Source organism: Neolamprologus multifasciatus, chromosome 10, assembly GCF_963576455.1.
Source record: "Neolamprologus multifasciatus chromosome 10, fNeoMul1.2, whole genome shotgun sequence".
In the NCBI taxonomy this organism is placed as follows: domain Eukaryota; kingdom Metazoa; phylum Chordata; class Actinopteri; order Cichliformes; family Cichlidae; genus Neolamprologus; species Neolamprologus multifasciatus.
Window position 1 is genome coordinate 25,053,569 of NC_140448.1, and position 21,076 is coordinate 25,074,644.

Genomic DNA, 21,076 nt, shown 5'->3' on the forward strand with positions numbered 1-21,076 from the left:
CTCTATTATCAATTTCTCAAAATTGCTCCCTGTACTCCCCTGGGTCTAAAGGGCTATTGGTATAGTTCCACCAGTATTAAGGTAAGTGACATAAAAAAAACAAAAAAACAAAAATCACAGTACTATATTCTAGTATCAATTTCTGAACAATAGAGAATTCAAAATTTTTAGCTTTACTCCCCTGGGTCTGAATGCAGCCCAAGAGTTGAAAAACAGAAGGATACTCATGTTGATATGTAATATGTTCAGTGCCTTAGGCATGAAGGAACATGGCATAAATTACACCATTTCTTTATGTATAAAGAAAGCAAAACTGTTAAAAATACCACATTTTTCCTCATCCTGCCCATGCTGAACATTTGAATTTTACCTCTGTAACAAGGCCTCGGTTCTTCAAGACCGATTAGTATAGACTGGTAAGTAAAAATTAGACACCCATGTCCTAAAATGGGAAGATGGTTATGATGAAAACTTCTTTTTGATCAGCGGTAGTGGACATCAATGACAGTTGTGTCACTGTCATCTGATGGGATCTTCCCTGTTTTCTCTGTATTATTGTAGAGGGTTTACCTTACAATATAAAGCAGCTTGAGGCAAATGTTGTTGTTAAAAATTAAATCTACTAATCTATCTATGATAAATGACAAGCAAACAAGGGCGCTACTTGTTCACGTCAACTGGCACAGGTCAGTCTTTCCAAAATACCACAAAGACAAATTTCTGATAATTCTACATTTTTATTAAAGTATGTATAAAATTCAAATACCATGGCCCCCTATCCTACCCCAACATGGTTTCGTCACTGTATACACATAAATTAAGCAATCTAGTAGAACTAAAATACTAATTTACATTATTTCACAAAGTAATCTGTATTTTTATGTATACAGAAAATTTCACATAGCAGAGAGATAACAAGTCAGTTATATGTCTGGAATTGACATGTAACAAACTGCAATGGTGTCGAGTAACAAACCAAATAAAAATTTTAAATCATAAAAACTGAAACATTTTGACTCTAATGTCAAACTGTCCTCATATTTCATTCCAGGCTGTGCTACTAAACTTTAAAACAACTGTTATTTAAGTTACAGTGTTTAATTCACAGCATTTTCTTCACTTTACGACACTCTCCAGGATGTCTAGAGTACTTTGCATTTTGGAGCAGTAGAATGTAGAGCATGTAACCTTCTGTTTGTTGTACTGTGGACTGTTTAAACCGATGACCCATCAGGTATGCTTACGGGAGATGCGAGCAGGGGAGCCAGCAGTAAGAGTAATAGGATCAGTATATGTGGGGGAAGTGGTGTAGCATGGTGGGTTGTCAAGTTCAGATGGAGATCCAATACTGTTGCTGGAGGAGTCATCTGTGGAAGGGTCCTGCAAAACACAGTGGCATGAGCCCAACTTCACTCTCCAAAAGTAATATTTTACTTTTATTAAATTTCATTGTGGCTATTTGTGTAGATGGCTCTCAGATTACCTAATAGCGAAACTCACTGGTTTCGGTATACTGAGCTTAGCCTGTGAGACTGATAAGCTGCTATTAAATGACCAAAAAGATTTGGATAGCTTGGTTTTGAAGTATCTGCAGCTAATGAGACAGTTTATAATGAGCACCTTATAGCTGGTCTGTCTGTCCATGCAGCTATTAAACTGGCTAGCCTTGAGTTTTATAAACGTTCCTTAGTACTTTTTTGCCAGAACATAATGTTGCATGTATTCCTTGTAGTGACTTGTGGGTTTTATGCCTAAAGATTATGCAATAGAAGACAAAATTTGTTAGATGATAGTTTCAGATTGCTTTAGATTTGTTGTGGTGTTATTCACGACTCACAGAATGTAATAAAATAAGACTGTTAATGAAAAGTGTTACCTTTTGCTGGAGGATGTAAAGTGAAGTTACTGCATTTGTCCCATTGTGCTGTGGCATTTTTGGAAGCACACAATCTGTGATGAAGTAAAAAAAAAAAAAAAAAAAAAATTGTATTCAAATTTATTATTATTTGAATACAAATTCACACTTTGTTTTCACATTTCATGACTGTCATCACAGCTATACTTTACCTGTGCGATTGATTGGTGTTTGGTGAGAGCGGTTATAAAACCTGGAGAGGTGCTTTCTAGGGGGCTGTCTTGGTCTGTGTAGACAAAATATTTGATCAGTTTTGTGATACTTGGCATTGAATTCAATTATTTAATAGCCAGTCTTACTTTTTAGAAGGTGTCCAGCAGGCACATATAGTCACCAAGGTGATCAAAAGAAAGATGCCTCCAGTAGAAAGGATGATATAAAGGGAACTTCTTTCTGGTTAGAATGTACAAGATTACAATTAATGAACAACACAGGCACTAACAAAACAAAATGTGCAACTGGAGCTAATGGTATTACACACAGTATTCCTTCTCTTTATGCCCATGTGACACACATATACCTTCTGGGTCTGTTTTTCACTATTTTTGTACTAGTTTGTACCAGCCTTTCACATCACTATCACATTATCATTGATGAGCAATGTATATGTTGTCAACCCTGCTTAAACTTGATCTTTTAAAAAAAAACAGTCAACTGTGGCCTAGCACCGTTCATGTAGTGTTTTTTTCTTTTTATATTACTTTCCTGCTCCTCCAGAGATCTGAGTCATGAGATGTTATTTATTTACTGAGCTGTGTCTTTGACGACCTGCTCCATGCCTCATGTGTCTGCTGCGAATGGCAGATACGCAATGCATTATGCAGGTCTTTCAAAGACACCTTTCTTTGGCTTTCAAAAACCTCAGACTTTTCCTCCATCCCTACCAGAAGACAGACATTTGTAATTTCTGAGAGAAATCTGTCAAAAGATTTAGGGAAAATTTAGCAATGTAGAAAAGCATCCTCTCTGATCAACTGAAGGAACTATTTTCTTTACTTTATGTAGACCTACCGTGTTCTCAGCTGCATAGTTATATAAGTTATGTCACCCTCAGGACAGCCTGAACCAGTCTTTCAAATGAGCTATTAAACTGTTAACGGAACAAAAACTAAACACCTGAAATTATACTACTGAATTTAATATTTTAGGCAGTGCACTGCAATACTTTGTAGTCAAAATCACCACCTTTATTAAATTATGCAATTATTTACAGGCCTTGAGATGAAACTTGTTTTGAACTGAGGCTATAAAAATAAAACTGAATTCAACTGAAATCTGCTGCCCATGTCTCTGTGTCTACCATGATGTTTTTAACCCTTGTTGACATTGCAATAACTAACTAAGGCAGTGTTACTTACTGTACACAGTCAGTCTAATTGGCAGACTTGTCATATTTCCCACCGGATTCTCCACTGTGCAGCTGTAGACATCATCATCTGCCATCAACACCCGCTTGATGGTCAAAAGCTTCTGATCAGGAGAAAACACGAACCTTGTCTCATTGGTCAGGAGTTTTCCGCCTTTGAACCACCTGTATGTAGTCCTGGTTCCATTGTCATGAGAGCAGTTGAGGACAACATTTTCGCTAAGCTCCAGTAATGATGAAGACTCCATGTTGATATAAGGCCTGGATATAGGTTCTGGATACAAGAGACAGTAGATACAATAGTTCTGGATATGTTAGCAGATAAAAACAATAAACATGCTGCTGTCCTTTTTTGAAGTCGTGTCTTTCTTGTAGTCTTTACACATGCAAGAAACACTGAAGGAACTTTTGAAATAAATTATGCCAAGAATATTAGTTTTTTTCTACAGGGTGGGCCATTTATATGGATACACCGTAATAAAATCGGAATGGTTGGTGATATTAAAGTCCTGTTTGTGGCACATTAGTATATGAGAGGGGGCAAACTCCTTAAGATGGGTGGTGACCAGGGGGTCATTTAGAAGTCGGCCATCTTGGATACAACTTTTGTTTTTTCAATAGGAAGAGGGCCATGTGACACATCAAACTTATTGGTAATGTCACAATAAAAACAATGGTGTGCTTGGTTTCAAGAAGTAAGTCTATTACTTATAATTTCTCAGGGAATAACTTCTATCATAACATCAGACAATATATTAATCTTCTCCTTTTGCATGGTCCCTTTAGGGGTCGCCACAGCCTCACACTATCCCTTTTCCACTAAAGGCACAAATCTTCTTTGTGGTCTAAAGTTGCCTCCTGCCTGGCAACTTTAATATCCTTTGTGCAATATATCCACTATATGGAGGAGCAGCGGCTCTACTCTGAGCCCCTCCTGGATGGCCGAACTTCTCACCCTATCTCTAAGGGAGAGGCCAGCCACCCTTTGGAGGAAGCTAATTTCCGCCGCTTGTATCCGCGATCTCGTCTTTTCGGTCACTACCCACAGCTCGTGGCCATAGGTGAGCGTAGGGACGTAGATCAACCGGTAAATTGAGAGCTTCGCTCTTACACTCAGCTCCCTCTTCACCACGACGGACCGGTGCAGCATCCGCATCGGTGCAGCCGCGGCACCAATCTATCTGTCGATCTCCGGCTCCCTTCTCCCATCACTCGCGAACAAAACCCCGAGATACTTGAACCCCTCCACTTGGGGCAGGAACTCATCCCCGAAAAGGGTGGGCACTCCACCCTTTTCCGGCTGAGAACTATGGCCTCAGATTTGGAGGTGCTAATCCTCATTCCTGCTGAACTCTCCTTTCCAGCACCCTGGCATAGACTTTCCCAGGGAGGCTGAGGAGTGTGATCCCCCTGTAGTTGGAACACACTCCTCCGGTCCCCCTTCTTAAAGATGGGGACCACCACCCCGGTCTGCCAATCCAGGGGCACTGCCCCTGATCTCCACGCAACATTGTAGAGGCGTGTCAACCAGGACAGCCCTACAACGTCCAGAGCCTTCAGGAACTCGGGGCGGACCTCATCAACACCAGGGGCTCTGCCACCAAGAAGTTGTTTAACTGCCTCAGTGACCTCGCCTCCGGAACTATTTATTTATTTTGTTTATGCCAGTGGGTTGCACTCTATTTAAATTCAACAAGCAAAACAGCACTTCAAACTAGTCAATAGTCAAACTATTGTGGAAAAAGTTTGAGCTGGCATGACCATGTGCATTTGCATGCTCATCTTAAATAATATAGATGAAAAAGTCTCAACAAAATGTCTCAACAGAGCCTAAAAAGTAAAGAAAAAATAAAGTTAAAGTTAATTATTGTTCCATAAAATTATGCTAATAAAAATTAGATGATTTACATCTGTGTGCCTGTCTGCTAACACCCGACATATCAGTACAGCCAAATAATTCATGGAGTGACTTCATGAGATTCCCGGCATTCTTTCAGCCACCTACAACTTGAACAGTAGCCCAATCAGGCAAAGAGAAAAACATGTGGATGTGTAAGGACTTTAAAACTGTCCGGAAAGAAAGCTGATTACAAAGCGTGAACGGTGCAGTACAGTTTAATAAAATCCTTTTGCATTGTGGGATAAAATGTTTGCAGAAGCACCTGAGTGTTTGAGTACGTCTGAAACACACAATGATTCAGAAACCTGAACTCAGAGCAAGACTAATGGTGTGCAAGATGAACAAAGAGCCACAAAGACTCATAGGCAGCTTAGCAGGAGGAAAGAAAGATAAATATGAGTGTTAAATTATAGTTCAGCAGGTTTAGCTCCAAATTTTCATGCTGAACAGATCACTAATGGCTTTTTTATAGTCTAGGTAAGTGTTTTGAATCATCGTGGTTTAAACTTATAGTTCAGACAATAAACACATCTCTCTCTATATATTAAAACTGATAGTGTTGCATCCTGCAACAGCAGACAAGGGTTAATAAAATGTGCTTTTACACCTGAAAACATTACAGAATTGTACAAATGGACATGTCCTCCTACCATCCACAGTGAGTGTGATGCTGCCCTCTCCTGGAAAGGTATCATCTGTGATGGAGATCTCTACGTCATATGTTCCATCATCAGCAAATCTGAGGTTGTGGAGAAGCAGAGTCCCATTCCCAAATACCAGGATACGATCCCGGTACTCGGGCCTCAGCGTCCCAATGATGTCCGTTCCAATCGATTGGACAACCGTGACAGATTTTTCCCTTTTAAGTAGCCACTTGATAACTGGCAGGTCTAAGCTGAAACTATCATAGCGGACTGACAGAAGGGCCTCCCCTCCTAATTTACCTCTAATGAGAGTATTTGGGATAGTCATATTCACTGCCAACACTCCACCTGCACAGAAACAAAGAAGAAAGGTCCCTGAGAAGTTTCTTTTCCATTTTAAACAAATTGTAAAAGTTAACTGATACTACAGAGTTTTAAGATGACTGGTTTTTTGGGGTGCCAGATTTTGGGGAACAATGTTTTTCCATCAAATATTTCTAATGCACTTTACAACAACTACACTGGCATGAAAAATAGCATCATGCAGCTCTACACCAATGACTGTAGAAAACAGTCATTGCTCTACACCAACACTCTCCACCATTAATTACAGGCACCTACACCCAGATGATCAGAACTCAATCAGCAACTCTGAAAAAAGGTAAAACTTTTTCATCTTGTTTGAAAATCTTTATCTTTATCTTAATAATAATACTTTAATAATATATAAGTATACTTAATAAACTGGTAACTGAATACAGAAATGTTGTGTAGGCTACTTTAAAATCATCCCACTCCACTATTTCATAGCCATGAATTTCAACAGTGAATACTTTAAATACTCTAAACACTTCAAAGACTACAAGAGTTTCTTGTTAGTTTTAGGTCATCTGCTTAAGAGAACAAATTTCGAATGATTAGGTTTATCTGGGCAGCATTATCAGCAGTTTAAGTTAGTTGAACAACAACTAATCATGTAAAGCATCACAAAACATATTATGTGACTGCGCTTGTTGCCACACCTCCGTAACTGGTCCTGTAGTTTCCTCTGTTGTAACTGCAAGCAGTGCAACCTGTAAATGGGCTCCCCCCCAAATAAAGACTGGAGGTTGCATAACTGGTATGATATTCCAGTCACAACTAGATGTTTGATGCTTTTCAAATATTTCAGTGAAGGTTTTTGCTTCAACATGTAATTTTTAGACTTCTTTCTTTATGCTATTCTTTTGTCTGCTTACTTCCCTTGGCTGCCCTTCTTTAGCTTGGTGGTTGAGATACTGTTGCCTCCTAACTTTTCCCAGAGAGTTATTTATATGACCCTGAATTCATATCTACAACAATGTAAGGTTGACCTTACAACATAAAATGCTACAAGACTGTTTTGTGATTTGGTCGTATAAGATTAAAATTCTATTTAAAGTTTAAGATTTTTTTTGTGGCTACTTTACATTTGTACCATAAAAAGAAAAAAAAATGTTTTTAGTGTTTGTTTTTTTTTACTTAAAATGTCTTTTTAAAATAGTTGAAGTTATTTTTCTGCTGCCGTGAGTTTCCTGAATTTTACTGATTAAAATAAAGATAATGAAGCTTTAAGTTGAAAATCTTAGAAATATGGTACCAGATTCTTGCTCTGGATGGCATTACCTTGGCCCCCAGTAACACTGTGAGGAACCTTCATAATTCATTTGACCAGGATATGTCCTTCAATGCACATATTAAACAAATATGTAGGACTGCTTTCTTCCATTTGCACAACATCTCTAAAATTAGAAATATCCTGTCTCAGAGTGACGCTGAAAAACTAGTTCATGCATTTATTACTTCTAGGCTGGACTGCTGCAATTCTCGATTATCAGGATTTCCTAAAAAACTCCCTGAAAAGCCTTCAGCTAATCCAAAATGCTGCAGCAAGAGTACTGACAGGGACTGGAAAGAGAGAGCATATTTCTCCTGTATTGGCTTCCCTTCAATGGCTCCCTTTTAAATCCAGAATTGAATTTAAAATCCTGCTCCTCACATACAAGGTCTTAAATAATCAGGCCCCATCTTATCTTAATGACCTTGTAGTACCATATCACCCCATTAGAGCACTTCGCTCTCGCACTGCAGGCTTACTTGTTGTTCCTAGAGTATTTAAAAGTAGAATGGGAGGGAGAGCCTTCAGTTTTCAGGCCACTCTTCTATGAAAGCAGCTTCCAGGTTGGATCCAGGAGACAGACACTATCTCTACTTTTAAGATTAGGCTTAAAACTTTCCTTTTTGCTAAAGCATATAGTTTGGGCTGGATCAGGCGACCCTGAATCCTCCCTTAGTTATGCTGCAATAGGCGTAGGCTGCTGGGGGATTCCCATGATGCATTGGGTGGCTGTAGCTCAGGTGGTAGAGCAGGTCATCTACTGATCGGAAGGTTGGTGGTTCGATTCCTGGCTTCCCCTAGTCTGCATGCCAAATATCCTTGGGCAAGATACTAACCCCAAATTGCTCGCCGATGCATCCATCTGAGTATGAATGTGTGTGAATGTTATCTAGAAAGCACCTAGAGAAATGTGCGAATGGGTGAATGCACAAGTTGTATAAAGCGCTTTGAGTGCTCAGAAGAGTAGAAAAGCACTATACAAGAACCAGTCCATTTACCATTGAGTTTTTCCTTTTCAGTCACCTTTTTCACTCACTATGTGTTAATAGACCTCTCTGCTGATATTAATCTCTGTCTCTCTTCCACAGCATGTCTTTATCCTGTCTTCCTTCTTTCACCCCAACCGGTCGCAGCAGATGGCTGCCCCTGCCTGAGCCTGGTTCTGCCGGAGGTTTCTTCCTATTAAAAGGGAATTTTTCCTTCCCACTGTCGTCAAAGTGCTTGCTCATAGGGGGTCATATGATTGTTGGGTTTTTCTCTGTATGTATTATTGTAGGGTCTACCTCACAATATAAAGCGCCTTGAGGCGACTGTTGTTGTGATTTGGCGCTATATAAATAACATTGAATTGACCCTAATTTAATTAAAAATATTATACTCTTGAGATAAGAAATGTTCTGAAGCAAATGCATGAACCTAGAAAAAGTAAGTAGAAAATTAACACAAAAGAATAGCGGGGCTATGCATAATCTTAAAATATAGGTTTATATTATATCTATGAATCAGACAGAGTTATCTTAACTTTTTACACTCCAGGTTACTGAAAAATGTAAATTCTGCAAACTATAAATATGTAATATTTATATAACCAGCAGTATTCAAAGAGGAAGTGCTGCCACTGGACAGTCCTGAAAGCCTAGTGACTTTTTTTAAGACATAAAAAACCTTAATACACGTTCCAGCTTGACAAAGTTGACAATGAATGTATTGTTTACAGTTGGAAAGCTTCAATGATTTAAAAGTAACTACACACCCATGCCTTTTTGAATATTCTACGTATCTGAATAGAATAAGGGCCCAACTAATCTACTGCCAATGAAGAATTTGTGCACAATTAAATAATTTACATAAATATATTATAATTTATCAGTATTTTAACTTTGGGAAGTGATACAGTGGTTAGATGAAGACCAAATACTTTATCATTGTGGGAAAGCGGGCACTGCACCCCGTCACTGTTGTATACTGGAAGCCTTTGCATGACAGATCTATATTACCATGGTGATGGCTTTTAGACTTTGGGATGGGCCAGCATGAACCAACAAAAGTGAGGATTGTTTGTTGAAATTTCCTTCTTGGCAGTTCATGAAAAGAGCAATGGGAGCAATCCAGACACCACGCTAGCTCTGCAGAAACAGAGCAGCTCAGTAACTCTGTTGCTAACCACAACAATGGCAGGACAGTGATGACACCCAGCCACAGCTGAAAACAGCTGAAAACACTGGCTCTAGTCTGTGAGCCCTTATTACTTGGAAGAATGGGCACAAAACACCTCCAGAACCTCATGTAATCAAATTTAAATCTATATTCTCTGAAGCCGTACTTTTTGTAACACCATTGAAACATTAAAATAGGCAAAATGTTGCAAAAATGATCAGAAACTAGTGATCATACCATATTTCTCAATACTATTTCTAATTAGATCAAAGTACGCAACCGTATCTGGAGCTGTTGTTGCCATTTCCATCCACGCCACAGCTAGCAATTATAAAAACTCCACCTGCTCCTATAATTCAGTTATTCTGAAATGTTTCTGTTAATTTGCAAAATCTACTAGAAGCATCTGTTCATTTAATGACTTGGTGATGCAATAACATGAAAAATTACATTAAAAAAGAAGCAAATTTCAGTTTTCTAAAGATTTGCAAATGTCAGCAGTACACGTAGACAAATGTATCTGCTACACACTGTTTTATGCACAAATCCTAATAATCCAGTACATTAAGAATATATAGACTTGTACTAGGCAAGTATTTGCTCTTCTGGAGAATAAGATTCAAGCACCCATATAAAAGAACAAGTAACATACCTGAATTGCAGAAACCAAAACACACAAGCAAAAAAATCTGGTAAATTATTTTGTTTTTCAATGGAGCACCCTTCTCTTCCTTCATCTTGGGTCTCAAGCTTTGTTTTCCTCCCAGACGAGCAGCATGATTTGTGCTTCTGGGCTGGACAGAGGACACAGTCATTCATTCAGGCTCTGCTGGAACTGAGTACATGTTGTTCACAAAAGCCACTGTAGAAAGAGGACAAAAGCGTGTGTGTGTGTGTGTGTGTCTATAGATGGGTCTACATTTTTATTGGGAAAAACAAATTTCATATCAACAATGCTTTACTGTGGTGAGATTTCAGAGTTCATAAATTAACAAAATACAAACATTGAGATTAGGCATCCTGGACCAAACATTTATCATTGACAAAGCGCCCAATGTGTAGCCTAGACAATTTTATCCATTGTAATCTGCTTCCATCTAAACTTTTAAGGACAATGCACATATAATCTACAATCATACTAACATACACTATTTTTAGACATAAAGATACCAGTGGTTTAAAAGAGAAGTAAATAAATAAACACAGGTGCTTTCTGTTTTATGAGAAAATGCTGCATTGTGTAAAATCCTGAAACTCCTTTTTCAGTCATAGTCACATTAGTCATGTGTTACAACCTGTGTGGGGGCCAGGAATTGACCACAAGAAGGCAACCACTTCTTGACCATGTCAACCACTGAGAAAAACCATAGTTGCGTTTATTACTCAAAAAAAAAAAAAAAAAAAAAAAAAAATCCTGAACAAATAAACTGGTTTTTCGGTTCAGTTCAGTGCAGCACCGTCTGCTGGCTTGTGTGTTTAAGTTTTAGATAAAGGGTGACCCAGTGTCCGTGTGTGTGTATGATTGATATTCCTTGGTTTTGTATCAGTTGGTTGTTGTGTTTATGTTACTGTTCCGTCCCTATTTGACTGTGTTTTGGGGTTTAAAGAATATTTAGTTTAGGTTCTCTGAGTGGTTTTTGTTAGGTTGTTTAGTTCCTTGCTGTTAGTGATCATGTTTTACCTCCCCAAGTGTCTAGTCGGGTCTTGTATTTTGTGAGTCTTGTCTCTGTTTCATTCCTCCAGTCACGAGTGTTAAGCTTACATGTCTTGAGTTCAGCCTGTGTGTTTCCTGTCTTACTTTGATAATCCCTGTCCTTTGTCAGCATGTTCTGCTTTGCTTCCTTGGTCTCGTTATGTGTAATTAGTTGTTTCTGTTTCCCACTCCCTCGTTACCACCTGTGTATTTAAGCCCTCCCCCCCGCTTGTTGCAGGTCCACCTGTGTATAATTCTTTGCGTCATCGTGTTCTAGCTGCAGGTTTTTTTAGCTAGCTTTCCCAGTTTAGGTTTTTCTAAGTTTCTGTCCTTGCCATTTCCACTTGTTCGAATTGAAAATAAAAAGGTTCACTCGCAGTAAAGCCAGTGCCAGCACTTGGATCCTTCTCTTGTGACTCCACACATCTGTTGCTGCAGCTGTGACAAAGGGTGGGTAATTGTATGATCATTATTAGTTTCATTGCATTGTCTTTTCTTTCATTATCTTGTATTCTGTTTTTCCCCCTCATTGTGCTTTAACAGTTGCAATATAGCATACTGATTACATTGGTGGGCCCAAGGAAAAATATCTTTACTTTTGCAGTGGCTTAAACCACTTAAAGTCACTCTTTAATATATTGTAATCTATTTGGAATAAAATTATGTAATACATAGTGGAAACTAAAATCAACCATTGGAATTTAAAAATTACCAATAGATAATTAAAAAACGTTATGAACAGAAACTAACCTGAAACTTTTAAATTCAATCATGATCAAAAGGCATTGCACAAAAGCCGCACCCTGCTCCAATTCCCTGAAAAGGATTACGGTAAGTGTGAACAGAACCCTGTAATCACTCATGCTAATGAGCCACCTGATTAATCAGGTAGCCTGAGCAGTCGCTAGCAATGCAGACAATGGCTACAGGTCACTATAAATTCAGGGTCATCTGTAGTCTGCCTTTATTTCAACAAACAGCACAATGGCACCACAGAACACATCAGTCAAGCTCTGCAAGGCAACCAAAAGGAAGGCCAGTTCTGAACAGGCCTTCAGCAAAAAGACAAGGCTGTCAGAGTCTGTGACAAGCAGGGGAGCTGGCGAGGGACCTTTGGACTACAAGGAGAATGATCCAACTTCATCCTCTGTGAACACTGGCAGAGGTATGCTTGAAATTCTGAATCCCTCAAACCACATTGTGCTTAATTTAACACTCATTAAATACTTAATCTTAGACATTCCCTTATGTTAGAGTTCAGGTAACACTGGTACCATATAACCATTGTCCTTTCTCACACGTTATGAAACCAAATTGGTTCTTGATTGTGTCCGTTCAGCTGAATTTGAAGCCAGATACGTCCAGGAACATCAACTTGGTGAAGGAGGATTTGGATCAGTGTTTGCTGGCTATCGTAAAGCAGACAATTTACCGGTAAGGATCGTTACATGTTTTTCATGAAAAGAATGCAAACTATATCATCCTGAAGCGCTAACCAAAATCCTATTTGTTTCTTGTAGGTGGCCATAAAACTAATTCCAAAAAACAAGATTTTTTGGGAAAACAAGGTAAGTGAGCAACACCAGTTACTACTATGATTCATCACTGAAATAACTGATGTTTATTCATGAGTTTGAGTTTCTGTAACGCTCCAATCTTTTGACTTGGTGGTGATACAGGCTGAGGATGGAAAGTGCCTTTCAGTGGAGGTGGCCATTATGTTGGAACTCCAGGATGGAAAAACTGGACAGCTGCTGAACTCGACATCTGTGTCCTTGCTGGATTGGTACAATCTACAGGAGGAGCAAATTCTGGTGCTTGAGCGACCAATCCCTGCACAGGACCTCTTTCAGTTCATTGAGGTCAATGGAGGTTGTGTAAAGGAGGGCGTGGCCAAGGTAAGATGATTGGGGGTCTTTATAAGTGTGTATTAAACATTTCTATTGCCAATACTAAATTGCCTGTATCCTTTCACCATTTCTACCTTTGAAGGCCTCAAACAAAATTTACCTATAATTCAGCTATGCTGAGGAGGAGAATTAAAAATTTATTCACCTCCTGAGCACCTAAACAAAGTGTGGAATTGGCAACATGTCCTGCAGTTTTCATTTTAGTCCTGTTAATGCCATCTTTATACAAGTAATTACAGTAATAGGACTGCCTTGTGGGGATGGCAGTATGGTACTTTGAACTAGCAATCCTTACACAGCATGTTTATTTGCCTCTTTCAGATCATACTGAAACAGCTGGTCGCTGGAGCATCTGCGTTTGAGGACAAGAACATCTTTCATCGTGATATTAAGGTGGAAAATGTTCTAATAGAGACTGGCTCAGCTGTTCCACGTGTTTGGCTGATTGACTTTGGCCTTAGCTGTTTTGTGCAGGAAGACTCCTTCAAAGTGTTCCGTGGTACGTTGTCCTGCTTCAGCCTACCTATTTGTTTACCAGTTTACCCATTTGCTTTAATCCTTTTCTTAATGAGGTCTAATTCCTGTGTTTTGCAGGCACAGTTGCTCACGCTCCTCCTGAGTGGTACAGCTGTTGCAGCTACAGTGCTGGTCCTACAACAGTGTGGCAGCTGGGAGTGCTACTTTATGAAAGCCTCCACAGAAAACAGTTTGAGACCCAGGAGTTTATCAGGCACAAACTAAAGATCAGCAACAGGCTCTCAAAAAGTAAGACGCACTCTTGCATGATGAACTGTCAGCACAGGTCTGGTGTAGTTCACCTTCTTAAATCACTGTAGATCTCACCACATTTCCTTTGGTTGCTCCTCAGATTGCTGTTATTTCTTGAGAACTTGTCTAAATCAAGTTCCTGAGCAACGTCCCACTCTGAAGCAACTCTATCAGCACCCGTGGCTCTCAAACTGAAATGGTAACACACACACTATAATATTGAACAGAGTTATTAATTTTTAGCTTTCTGTTAAGGTGACGTAATATAAGCTGGACAGTTTCTTATGATCTTTCCCCATGTTTCTGTGACCATCAGGTAAAATGGGTACAGAGTAGTACATTCCATTCACCTGCGGCACTGGTTCTGCTACGGTGTGGAGAGGACTGAATACAATCACCAGATGGAGTACAGCGAGCAGAGAAGGCCCAGAGTCTGGAGACCAGGTTTGGGCCAATAGATTAAACCAGTTCTTTAACAGGTTTGACTCAGAAGCCCTTCCCTCCCCCATCCAAAGCTTTTCACAACTCTCCGCAACCTCAGTCTGGAGAGGGTCCTCAGTCTATGGAAAACCTCCTGCATGGTGCCAGTTCCAAAGACAACGTACACAAAGGAACCGAATCACTTCAGAACTGTTGCCCTGACTTCACACCTAATAAAGACACCTGATATAAGAGTCATGTTTGTAATTTCTCCAGTGCCTTCAAAACAATCCAGCCCGCAGTGCTTAGGGGGAAGCTGCAGGGAGTGCAAGTGGACCATCTGTTGTCCACATGGATTGTTAACTACCTTACTAGTAGACCCCAGTATGCGAGGCTGTGGGACTGCGTGTCTGAGGTGGTAGTCTGTTACATAGGGGTCCCACAAGGAACAGTACTTGCCCCTTTTCTCTTCACTGTGGACTTCAGTTATAACACAGACACTTGCCATCTCCAGAAGTTTTCAGACGACACCGCCATTGTGGGTCGGGTGTCAAAGGGAAACTAACTGGAATACAGGGAGTCATTAATGACGTTCTCAGCTGGTGTGAACAGAACCATCTTTGCATTAAGCCAGCAAGACAAAAAGAGCAGATGATTGACTCCAGCAAGAAGTCATCCCCTATTACACCAGTGAACATCCAGGGTTTGGACATTGAAATGGTGGGGGAGTACAAATACCTGGGTGTTCACCTCAATAACAAACTAGATTGCTCCATGAATACAAATGCTCTTTACAAAAAGGGTTTAAGTCGTCTTCACCTGCTACGGCGTCTGACATCCTTTGAGGTGAACAAGACTTCTAGGGACGTTTTACGACACTGTTGTGGCATCTGCCTTTTTTTATTATTATTAAATGCTGTTGTCTGGAATGGCAGAGAGGGACTGGGGAAACTAAGCTAATATCCATCATGGACAACACCCATCTCCTGCATGAGACTGTATGAGCAGCTCGTTCAGCAGTAAACCCACAGTGAAGGAAGGAGCGCTACCGCAGGTCATTCTTGCCAGCAGCTGTTAGACTACCAGTTTAACATGGTTACTCATCATCGGTTTAATTGTTGCCACTCATTGCATCTTGTTTGTACACTGTATATTTCACACACCCCACACTGGTGTACATATCTGAACACTTATGCATATGACTTTCAGTTGCTTATGTCTATATTCCTCTTGCTATAAAAGCTATGTAACACCCAAATTTCTCATTCGTGGGATAATAAAGGTTTATTCTAACTGAAGGTGGCCCTGTTTGAAAATCTCTACAAAATTGATGGTTTGACAAAAACCACTCATCTCAATCTGAAGAGGTACTGCATGAATTGTATACAACTGATAAGGCTGTAGTGATTAAAGATATCTGTACAAACTGCCTTTCTTCCCTTTCAGGAGCAGCAGGACTTCTTGATATTTAACGGTCTCCTGATGGAGCAGCTCCAGTATCATAGCCCAACCTAGACACAAAAATAAGAAATCATCCAACTTAGTCGTGTAAACTTAAGTAGATTTCTATTGATACCTCCACCCCAATTAGACTCTGCTTTCTGATGTGAAGATGGGGTTTTTGTTTGCCTTCCACAGGTTTCATACTGGCCTATTTGTCTTAATTGCTTGTGTAAGGAGAAACTACTGAAGGGAAAAAAAAAAACAAAAAAAAACAACTGCTTTTTACACCCATGTTCCACATGTCTTGGTGATTGACTTTGTCTGAGCAGTTTTGTGCAGCTTCCATAGCATGATGCATTAACTGGTATTTTACCAATTTATTCCCCTCTCTGCTGCCCTTATGGGTAGAGCCATTGTGGAACTGAGTGCAGCAGGTACTTTGATAGAACAGATCTTCTAGTTCCAAATTACTTTATATTCTTTGAGAGATACGATAGACCAATTTGTCAGATTTTAGGTCAAGTCATTTGTAACAGTTTAAAGTCTCAACTTTTTGACACAATACCATCACTTACGGCTATGAATGGACACAAGTGTCATGGTCCTGAGTAGGGATGGGTACCGGTATCCGGTGCCATCATGGCACCGGTTCTGACATAAACGGTAGTAACCAGACCGAAAAGCAGCGCGCATTTCGGTGCTTTATTTCGGTGCTTTTTTTTCCTGAGCTGTGATACACTTTCTTCTTCCTTACATTTCTATTGGCGGTTGGCAAACAACTGAAAGGTGCATTACCGCCACCAACTGGTATGGAATGATACACTTTAGATTCTAGCCAATCATTTTACGTTTCGAGGATAGTAGGCGGGTCCAGGTACGTACGTTCTTTTAGAGCAGAGCTACAGATTAAAAATGCCCAAGGCAAAGCGGTCAAAAGTCTGGCTGTACTTCACAGCAAAAGATGCAAACTCAGCAGCCTGCAACAAGTGCTTTAAGCTGATACTGTCAAAGGAGGTCACACTTTAAATCCGATGAACCTAGCCCTGCCAGTGTAGCAGAAATGATGATGCAGCAGCAGCCGTTCTTCTCTGCGTGAGTAGCTTAATGTTGTTCGTGTGTAATTTACGTTGAGTAAGCTAACCGCGTTATTAAATTAATGCATGTAACGTGAACTAGCAAACACCATCATAGCTACATGCGGCTGTCTTCTTGTTTGATGGCAGATACTCCCTTCACCCTGGCCAAAAAGGCTAAAATGACCGAAGAAAAAGTGGAAAACAGTTAAACATGAGAGGTTTTTGGACAAAGTTTGTGTTTTTTCCATTGTTTAAGCACTGCTTCCAGCCCAGAGTGATACCATATATGCCCTATACCTGCAGAAAAGACTAACATTGTTATCTTTTTACAAAAAAACAGCTGAACATGAGAGGTTTTTGGACCAATTTTGTGTTTTCCATTCTTTAAGCACCGGTTTGGGCACCGTTTAAGCACCGGCACCGTTTCAAAAGTACCGGTTTGGCACCGGTATCGGATAAAACCTAAACGATACCCATCCCTAGTCCTGAGTCTGAGGACTCAGTGTTTTGTGTTTCTTTATATTCTTGTTTATTCTGCCTTGTCTTTTGTTTAGGTTTGCTATGTGCCAGTGTGTGTGTTGCATGCCTGCCTGTGTTCCCTCTGTCTGTCCATGCTTGTGTCTGTTAGTTTCCTGTTTTATTCTGAAAGTTCATGTCTTATGTCAATGTGTTCAGTTTTACCTTTCTCCTGTCTCGTTAACCTAATTTCTCCCAGCTGTGTCTCCCTCCTGTTGTCCATTTCCAAATTACTCCCCTGTGTATTTAAGCCCTGTTTTTTCCTGTGCTCCCTGTCGCGTCGTACCCTCAACTTGCTGTGTGTTCATGATTTCCAGTCCTCCTGCACCTCAGTTTAGAGTTTTGTTTGCTTTTGTGAGTTTAATTTTATGTTGAAGTTTTGTTCCAGCAATAAAGCTGCATTTTCAGTTGAAACCTCGTTTCCTAAGAGTCCTGCATTTTGGGTCCACCACTCCTGCCTGCCATACAGCCAACCATGACAACAAGCACTCCTGATACAACTGGTCAAATCAGATTCAGAATTTATAAGAGTGCCATCTGTCAGAAAGTGACATTGCAGGTAACTGTCAGTATGGGACATGTAAGGTAGAGTAAAGGGACAAACCTATTTTGCTCATTATACAGGATGTCCTGATAAATCAGAAGAGTTCACAACCTTCAAAACAGCCCAGCATGCCTCTCTTGCACCACCATTTCAGCATGAATAAATTGTCCAGATTTCTAGAAATGAGAGCTACTCCATCCAAAGTAGGATGAATGCCATCTCTCCTAACAAGACTGGGGAACATTCTGGGGAACCTAATCTATAAAGGCCATGTCTTTTTAGACACCACTCAGACTGCAATACGAGAACATTCAACTAAACATGTCACTCCTGGTCTGATTTGGGAGGGGACCAAAAAAAATTAATTAAAAAAAAAAAAAACACCACGAAAGTCCAGCGTTTGGCAATGTCACACTTAGATTCAATATTAAATTTGGTGAATTCCAAATGACATAACCAGGTGTCATTACTGCAGCTACATGCAGTTTCTGCAATGCAGACAATGGCTACAGGTCACTATAAATTCAGGGTCATCTGTAGTCTGCCTTTATTTCAACAAACAGCACAATGGCACCACAGAACACATCAGTCAAGCTCTGCAAGGCAACCAAAAGGAAGGCCAGTTCTGAACAGGCCTTCAGCAAAAAGACAAGGCTGTCAGAGTCTGTGACAAGCAGGGGAGTTGGCAAGGGGCCTTTGGACTACGAGAATGATCCAACTTCATCCTCGGTGAACACTGGCAGAGGTATGCTTGAAATTCTGAATCCCTCAAACCACATTGTGCTTAATTTAACACTCATTAAATACTTAATCTTAGACATTCCCTTATGTTAGAGTTCAGGTAACACTGGTGCCATATTACCATTGTCCTTTCTCACACGTTATGAAACCAAATTGGTTCATGATTGTGTCTGTTCAGCTGAATTTGAAGCCAGATACATCCAGGAGCATCAACTTGGTGATGGAGGATTTGGATCAGTGTTTGCTGGCTATCGTAACGCAGACAATTTACCAGTAAGGATCGTCACATGCTTTTCATGAACAGAATGCAAACTAGATCATCCTGAAGCGCTAACAAAATCCTGTTTCTTGTAGGTGGCCATAAAACACATTCCAAAAAACAAGATTTTTTTTGGGAAAACAAGGCAAGTGAGCAACACCAGTTACTACTCTGATTCATCACTGAAGTTTATTTATGAGTTTGAGTAAAGCTCATCCTATCTTGATTTGGTGGTGATACAGGCTGAGGATGGAAAGTGCCTTTCAGTGGAGGTGGCCATTATGTTGGAAACTATCAAAAAAAAAAAAATTACAAAAACAAAACCCCCAAAAAAGTTTTATATACATCACCCTGGGTCAACAAAACTGAATCAGTAAACATGGTCATCCCAGCTGGACATTTGTCAAATCTGGGAAGGCGCTTAAAGCACCAGGCAATCAGGGAGAGAAGGACAACTGGTGCCCAAGCGAAAACCCCTTGTGATCCGTTGTGTCAGGAGTATCAGAACAGTTGAGACATTTTTTCTAAACACAATGTCTTTGTGCCTTTTAAACTCCAAAACACACTGCACCAAAAATTGGTCCACCCCAAGGATCAGGTCCCCCAGTACAAACAGTAATGTAGTGTACGCTGTTAAGTGCCAGGAGGATTGCCATGATCGGGGAAGCCAAACAACCTCTGGCAAAGCAGATGGCACAAGACAGAAAAACTAACTCGTCAGGCCAAGACTCTGCAGTCTATTTAGACAGCGGCCACTGGACAATTCTTTCGATGAGGATGTACACATCCTGGACAGAGGAATGTTAGTTTGAGCAGGGAGTCAATGAGGCCACTTATGTGAAAAGGGAAAGACCATCTCTGAATAGAGGATGGTGCCTAAGGGTACATCTGTCAACATCTTACAATGCTGTGATTGCAGCCATTTTAACTCTGAATGGTACTCATGGCCACTGATGAATGGTATTTGATCAATGTCATGACAGTTTGCATGTTAATGATCAAGGATCAGCCCATTGTTCATTTAGTGGGCTAGTTATGCAAATGTACTGTTTATAAGGTTGGGAAAGCATTCAGTCAGCAAGACTAAAGTAGTCACTTAGATGAGTGAAGAAACATTTCTCTCACTGAGAACACCCGTCCAGATGAACAGAATCAACCTTTTGAGAGTCATAAGTGAACAAGTGGACTTTTATTGAATGCAAGCCTTTCCCTTCACCTATCCCTGCCAGCCGAGCTAGAGGCTCTTGTTTGACTTCCATAGGTTTCACACATTTTCAAACTTAACAATAAATAAATAAATAAATAATAACAACAACCTTAGTGGGCAAGTCTTTGGATCAGTGTTTTGATTTGCATGCATGCTTATAATTTGATTCTTTAGTTTAAAAACAATAAAAATTGTAGGGATTATTAAAATGTTCTAAAAGAAGCAGTAGCTCCATGTTCAATTCTGCAATAGTGTGTCAATTTGAATGTAATAACAATGGCCAATATGTCAACCAATTTATGAAATTTCTATTTCTACCTTGCAAGCATGTTTTGCTAGTTTTTGGTTTTAAATAGGCACTTAAGATTTTGATGAATTTGTTTATCAGGGTAACAAAAAAAAAAAAAAAATCCACAAAGGATAAGCAAGCATGATCCACATTAACCTGATGAAATTTGATCTCAAACCTGTGTTCTGCATTCTCTTGAACACTGAGAATAGAACATCCATAATGGCACCTATCAAGGTTTGCAAGGACACCAAACCAAAAGGCTGAACTGAATTATAGAATTTAACATTTTAAATTTTACGAGCTAGAAAGGAACAGGAAAAATGCACGAGTCAACCAGCATGCAGCCCATTTCAGTTGTCCCCGTTGGCCCTCCACACTTTAACTTCTTATTTTTCCTTTGTTACTTTATTTTAATAGCCTTCTCTCAAACAGGTGGGTTGACAGAGTTTGTTCTTAGTGCAGTGGCACTGTCATCTAGGAACGGGACCATGGCACAATAATTTTTTTTTAAAAAAGTATTTTTTTTTATATTTTATATTTATATTTATTTTTATATATTTAATATCATTAATTTAGTTCAGTCTGTTAC

General features: G+C 39.8%; 2 protein-coding genes across 2 annotated transcripts; one reads left to right on the top strand and one right to left on the bottom strand.

Annotated features, from left to right (window-relative positions):
* Positions 1-87: 87 nt before the first annotated feature.
* LOC146510362 (hepatic and glial cell adhesion molecule-like) lies at positions 88-12,604 on the bottom strand. Its single transcript, XM_085174981.1, has 7 exons — positions 10,271-12,604; positions 5,832-6,173; positions 3,274-3,555; positions 2,215-2,308; positions 2,068-2,141; positions 1,877-1,950; positions 88-1,380 (listed from the first exon to the last, which is right to left on the bottom strand). Exons 1-7 carry the CDS (start codon positions 10,431-10,433, stop codon positions 1,231-1,233), a joined length of 1,179 nt encoding a protein of 392 aa, XP_085031107.1. The 5' UTR covers positions 10,434-12,604; the 3' UTR covers positions 88-1,230.
* LOC146510363 (serine/threonine-protein kinase pim-2-like) lies at positions 12,296-16,127 on the top strand. The gene is made up of 6 exons (XM_085175505.1): positions 12,296-12,476; positions 12,597-12,766; positions 12,949-13,209; positions 13,543-13,720; positions 13,816-13,986; positions 14,090-16,127. The coding sequence occupies exons 1-6, from the start codon at positions 12,296-12,298 to the stop codon at positions 14,182-14,184; spliced, it is 1,056 nt and encodes a 351-aa protein (XP_085031631.1). The 3' UTR covers positions 14,185-16,127.
* Positions 16,128-21,076: the final 4,949 nt, after the last annotated feature.

Excerpts from the sequence above, each read along its gene's own strand:
- LOC146510362 (XM_085174981.1), bottom strand. The coding sequence starts at position 10,433 with ATGACTGTGTCCTCTGTCCAGCCCAGAAGCACAAATCATGCTGCTCGT. Across the intron at positions 2,309-3,273 it reads AATTAGACTGACTGTGTACA|AAAGAAGTTCCCTTTATATC; the intron begins GTAAGTAACACT and ends CATTCTAACCAG. Across the intron at positions 1,951-2,067 it reads AACACCAATCAATCGCACAG|ATTGTGTGCTTCCAAAAATG; the intron begins GTAAAGTATAGC and ends ACTTCATCACAG.
- LOC146510363 (XM_085175505.1), top strand. The coding sequence starts at position 12,296 with ATGGCACCACAGAACACATCAGTCAAGCTCTGCAAGGCAACCAAAAGG. Across the intron at positions 12,767-12,948 it reads TAAGGATCGTTACATGTTTT|GTTTCTGTAACGCTCCAATC; the intron begins TCATGAAAAGAA and ends TCATGAGTTTGA. Across the intron at positions 13,210-13,542 it reads TAAAGGAGGGCGTGGCCAAG|ATCATACTGAAACAGCTGGT; the intron begins GTAAGATGATTG and ends TGCCTCTTTCAG.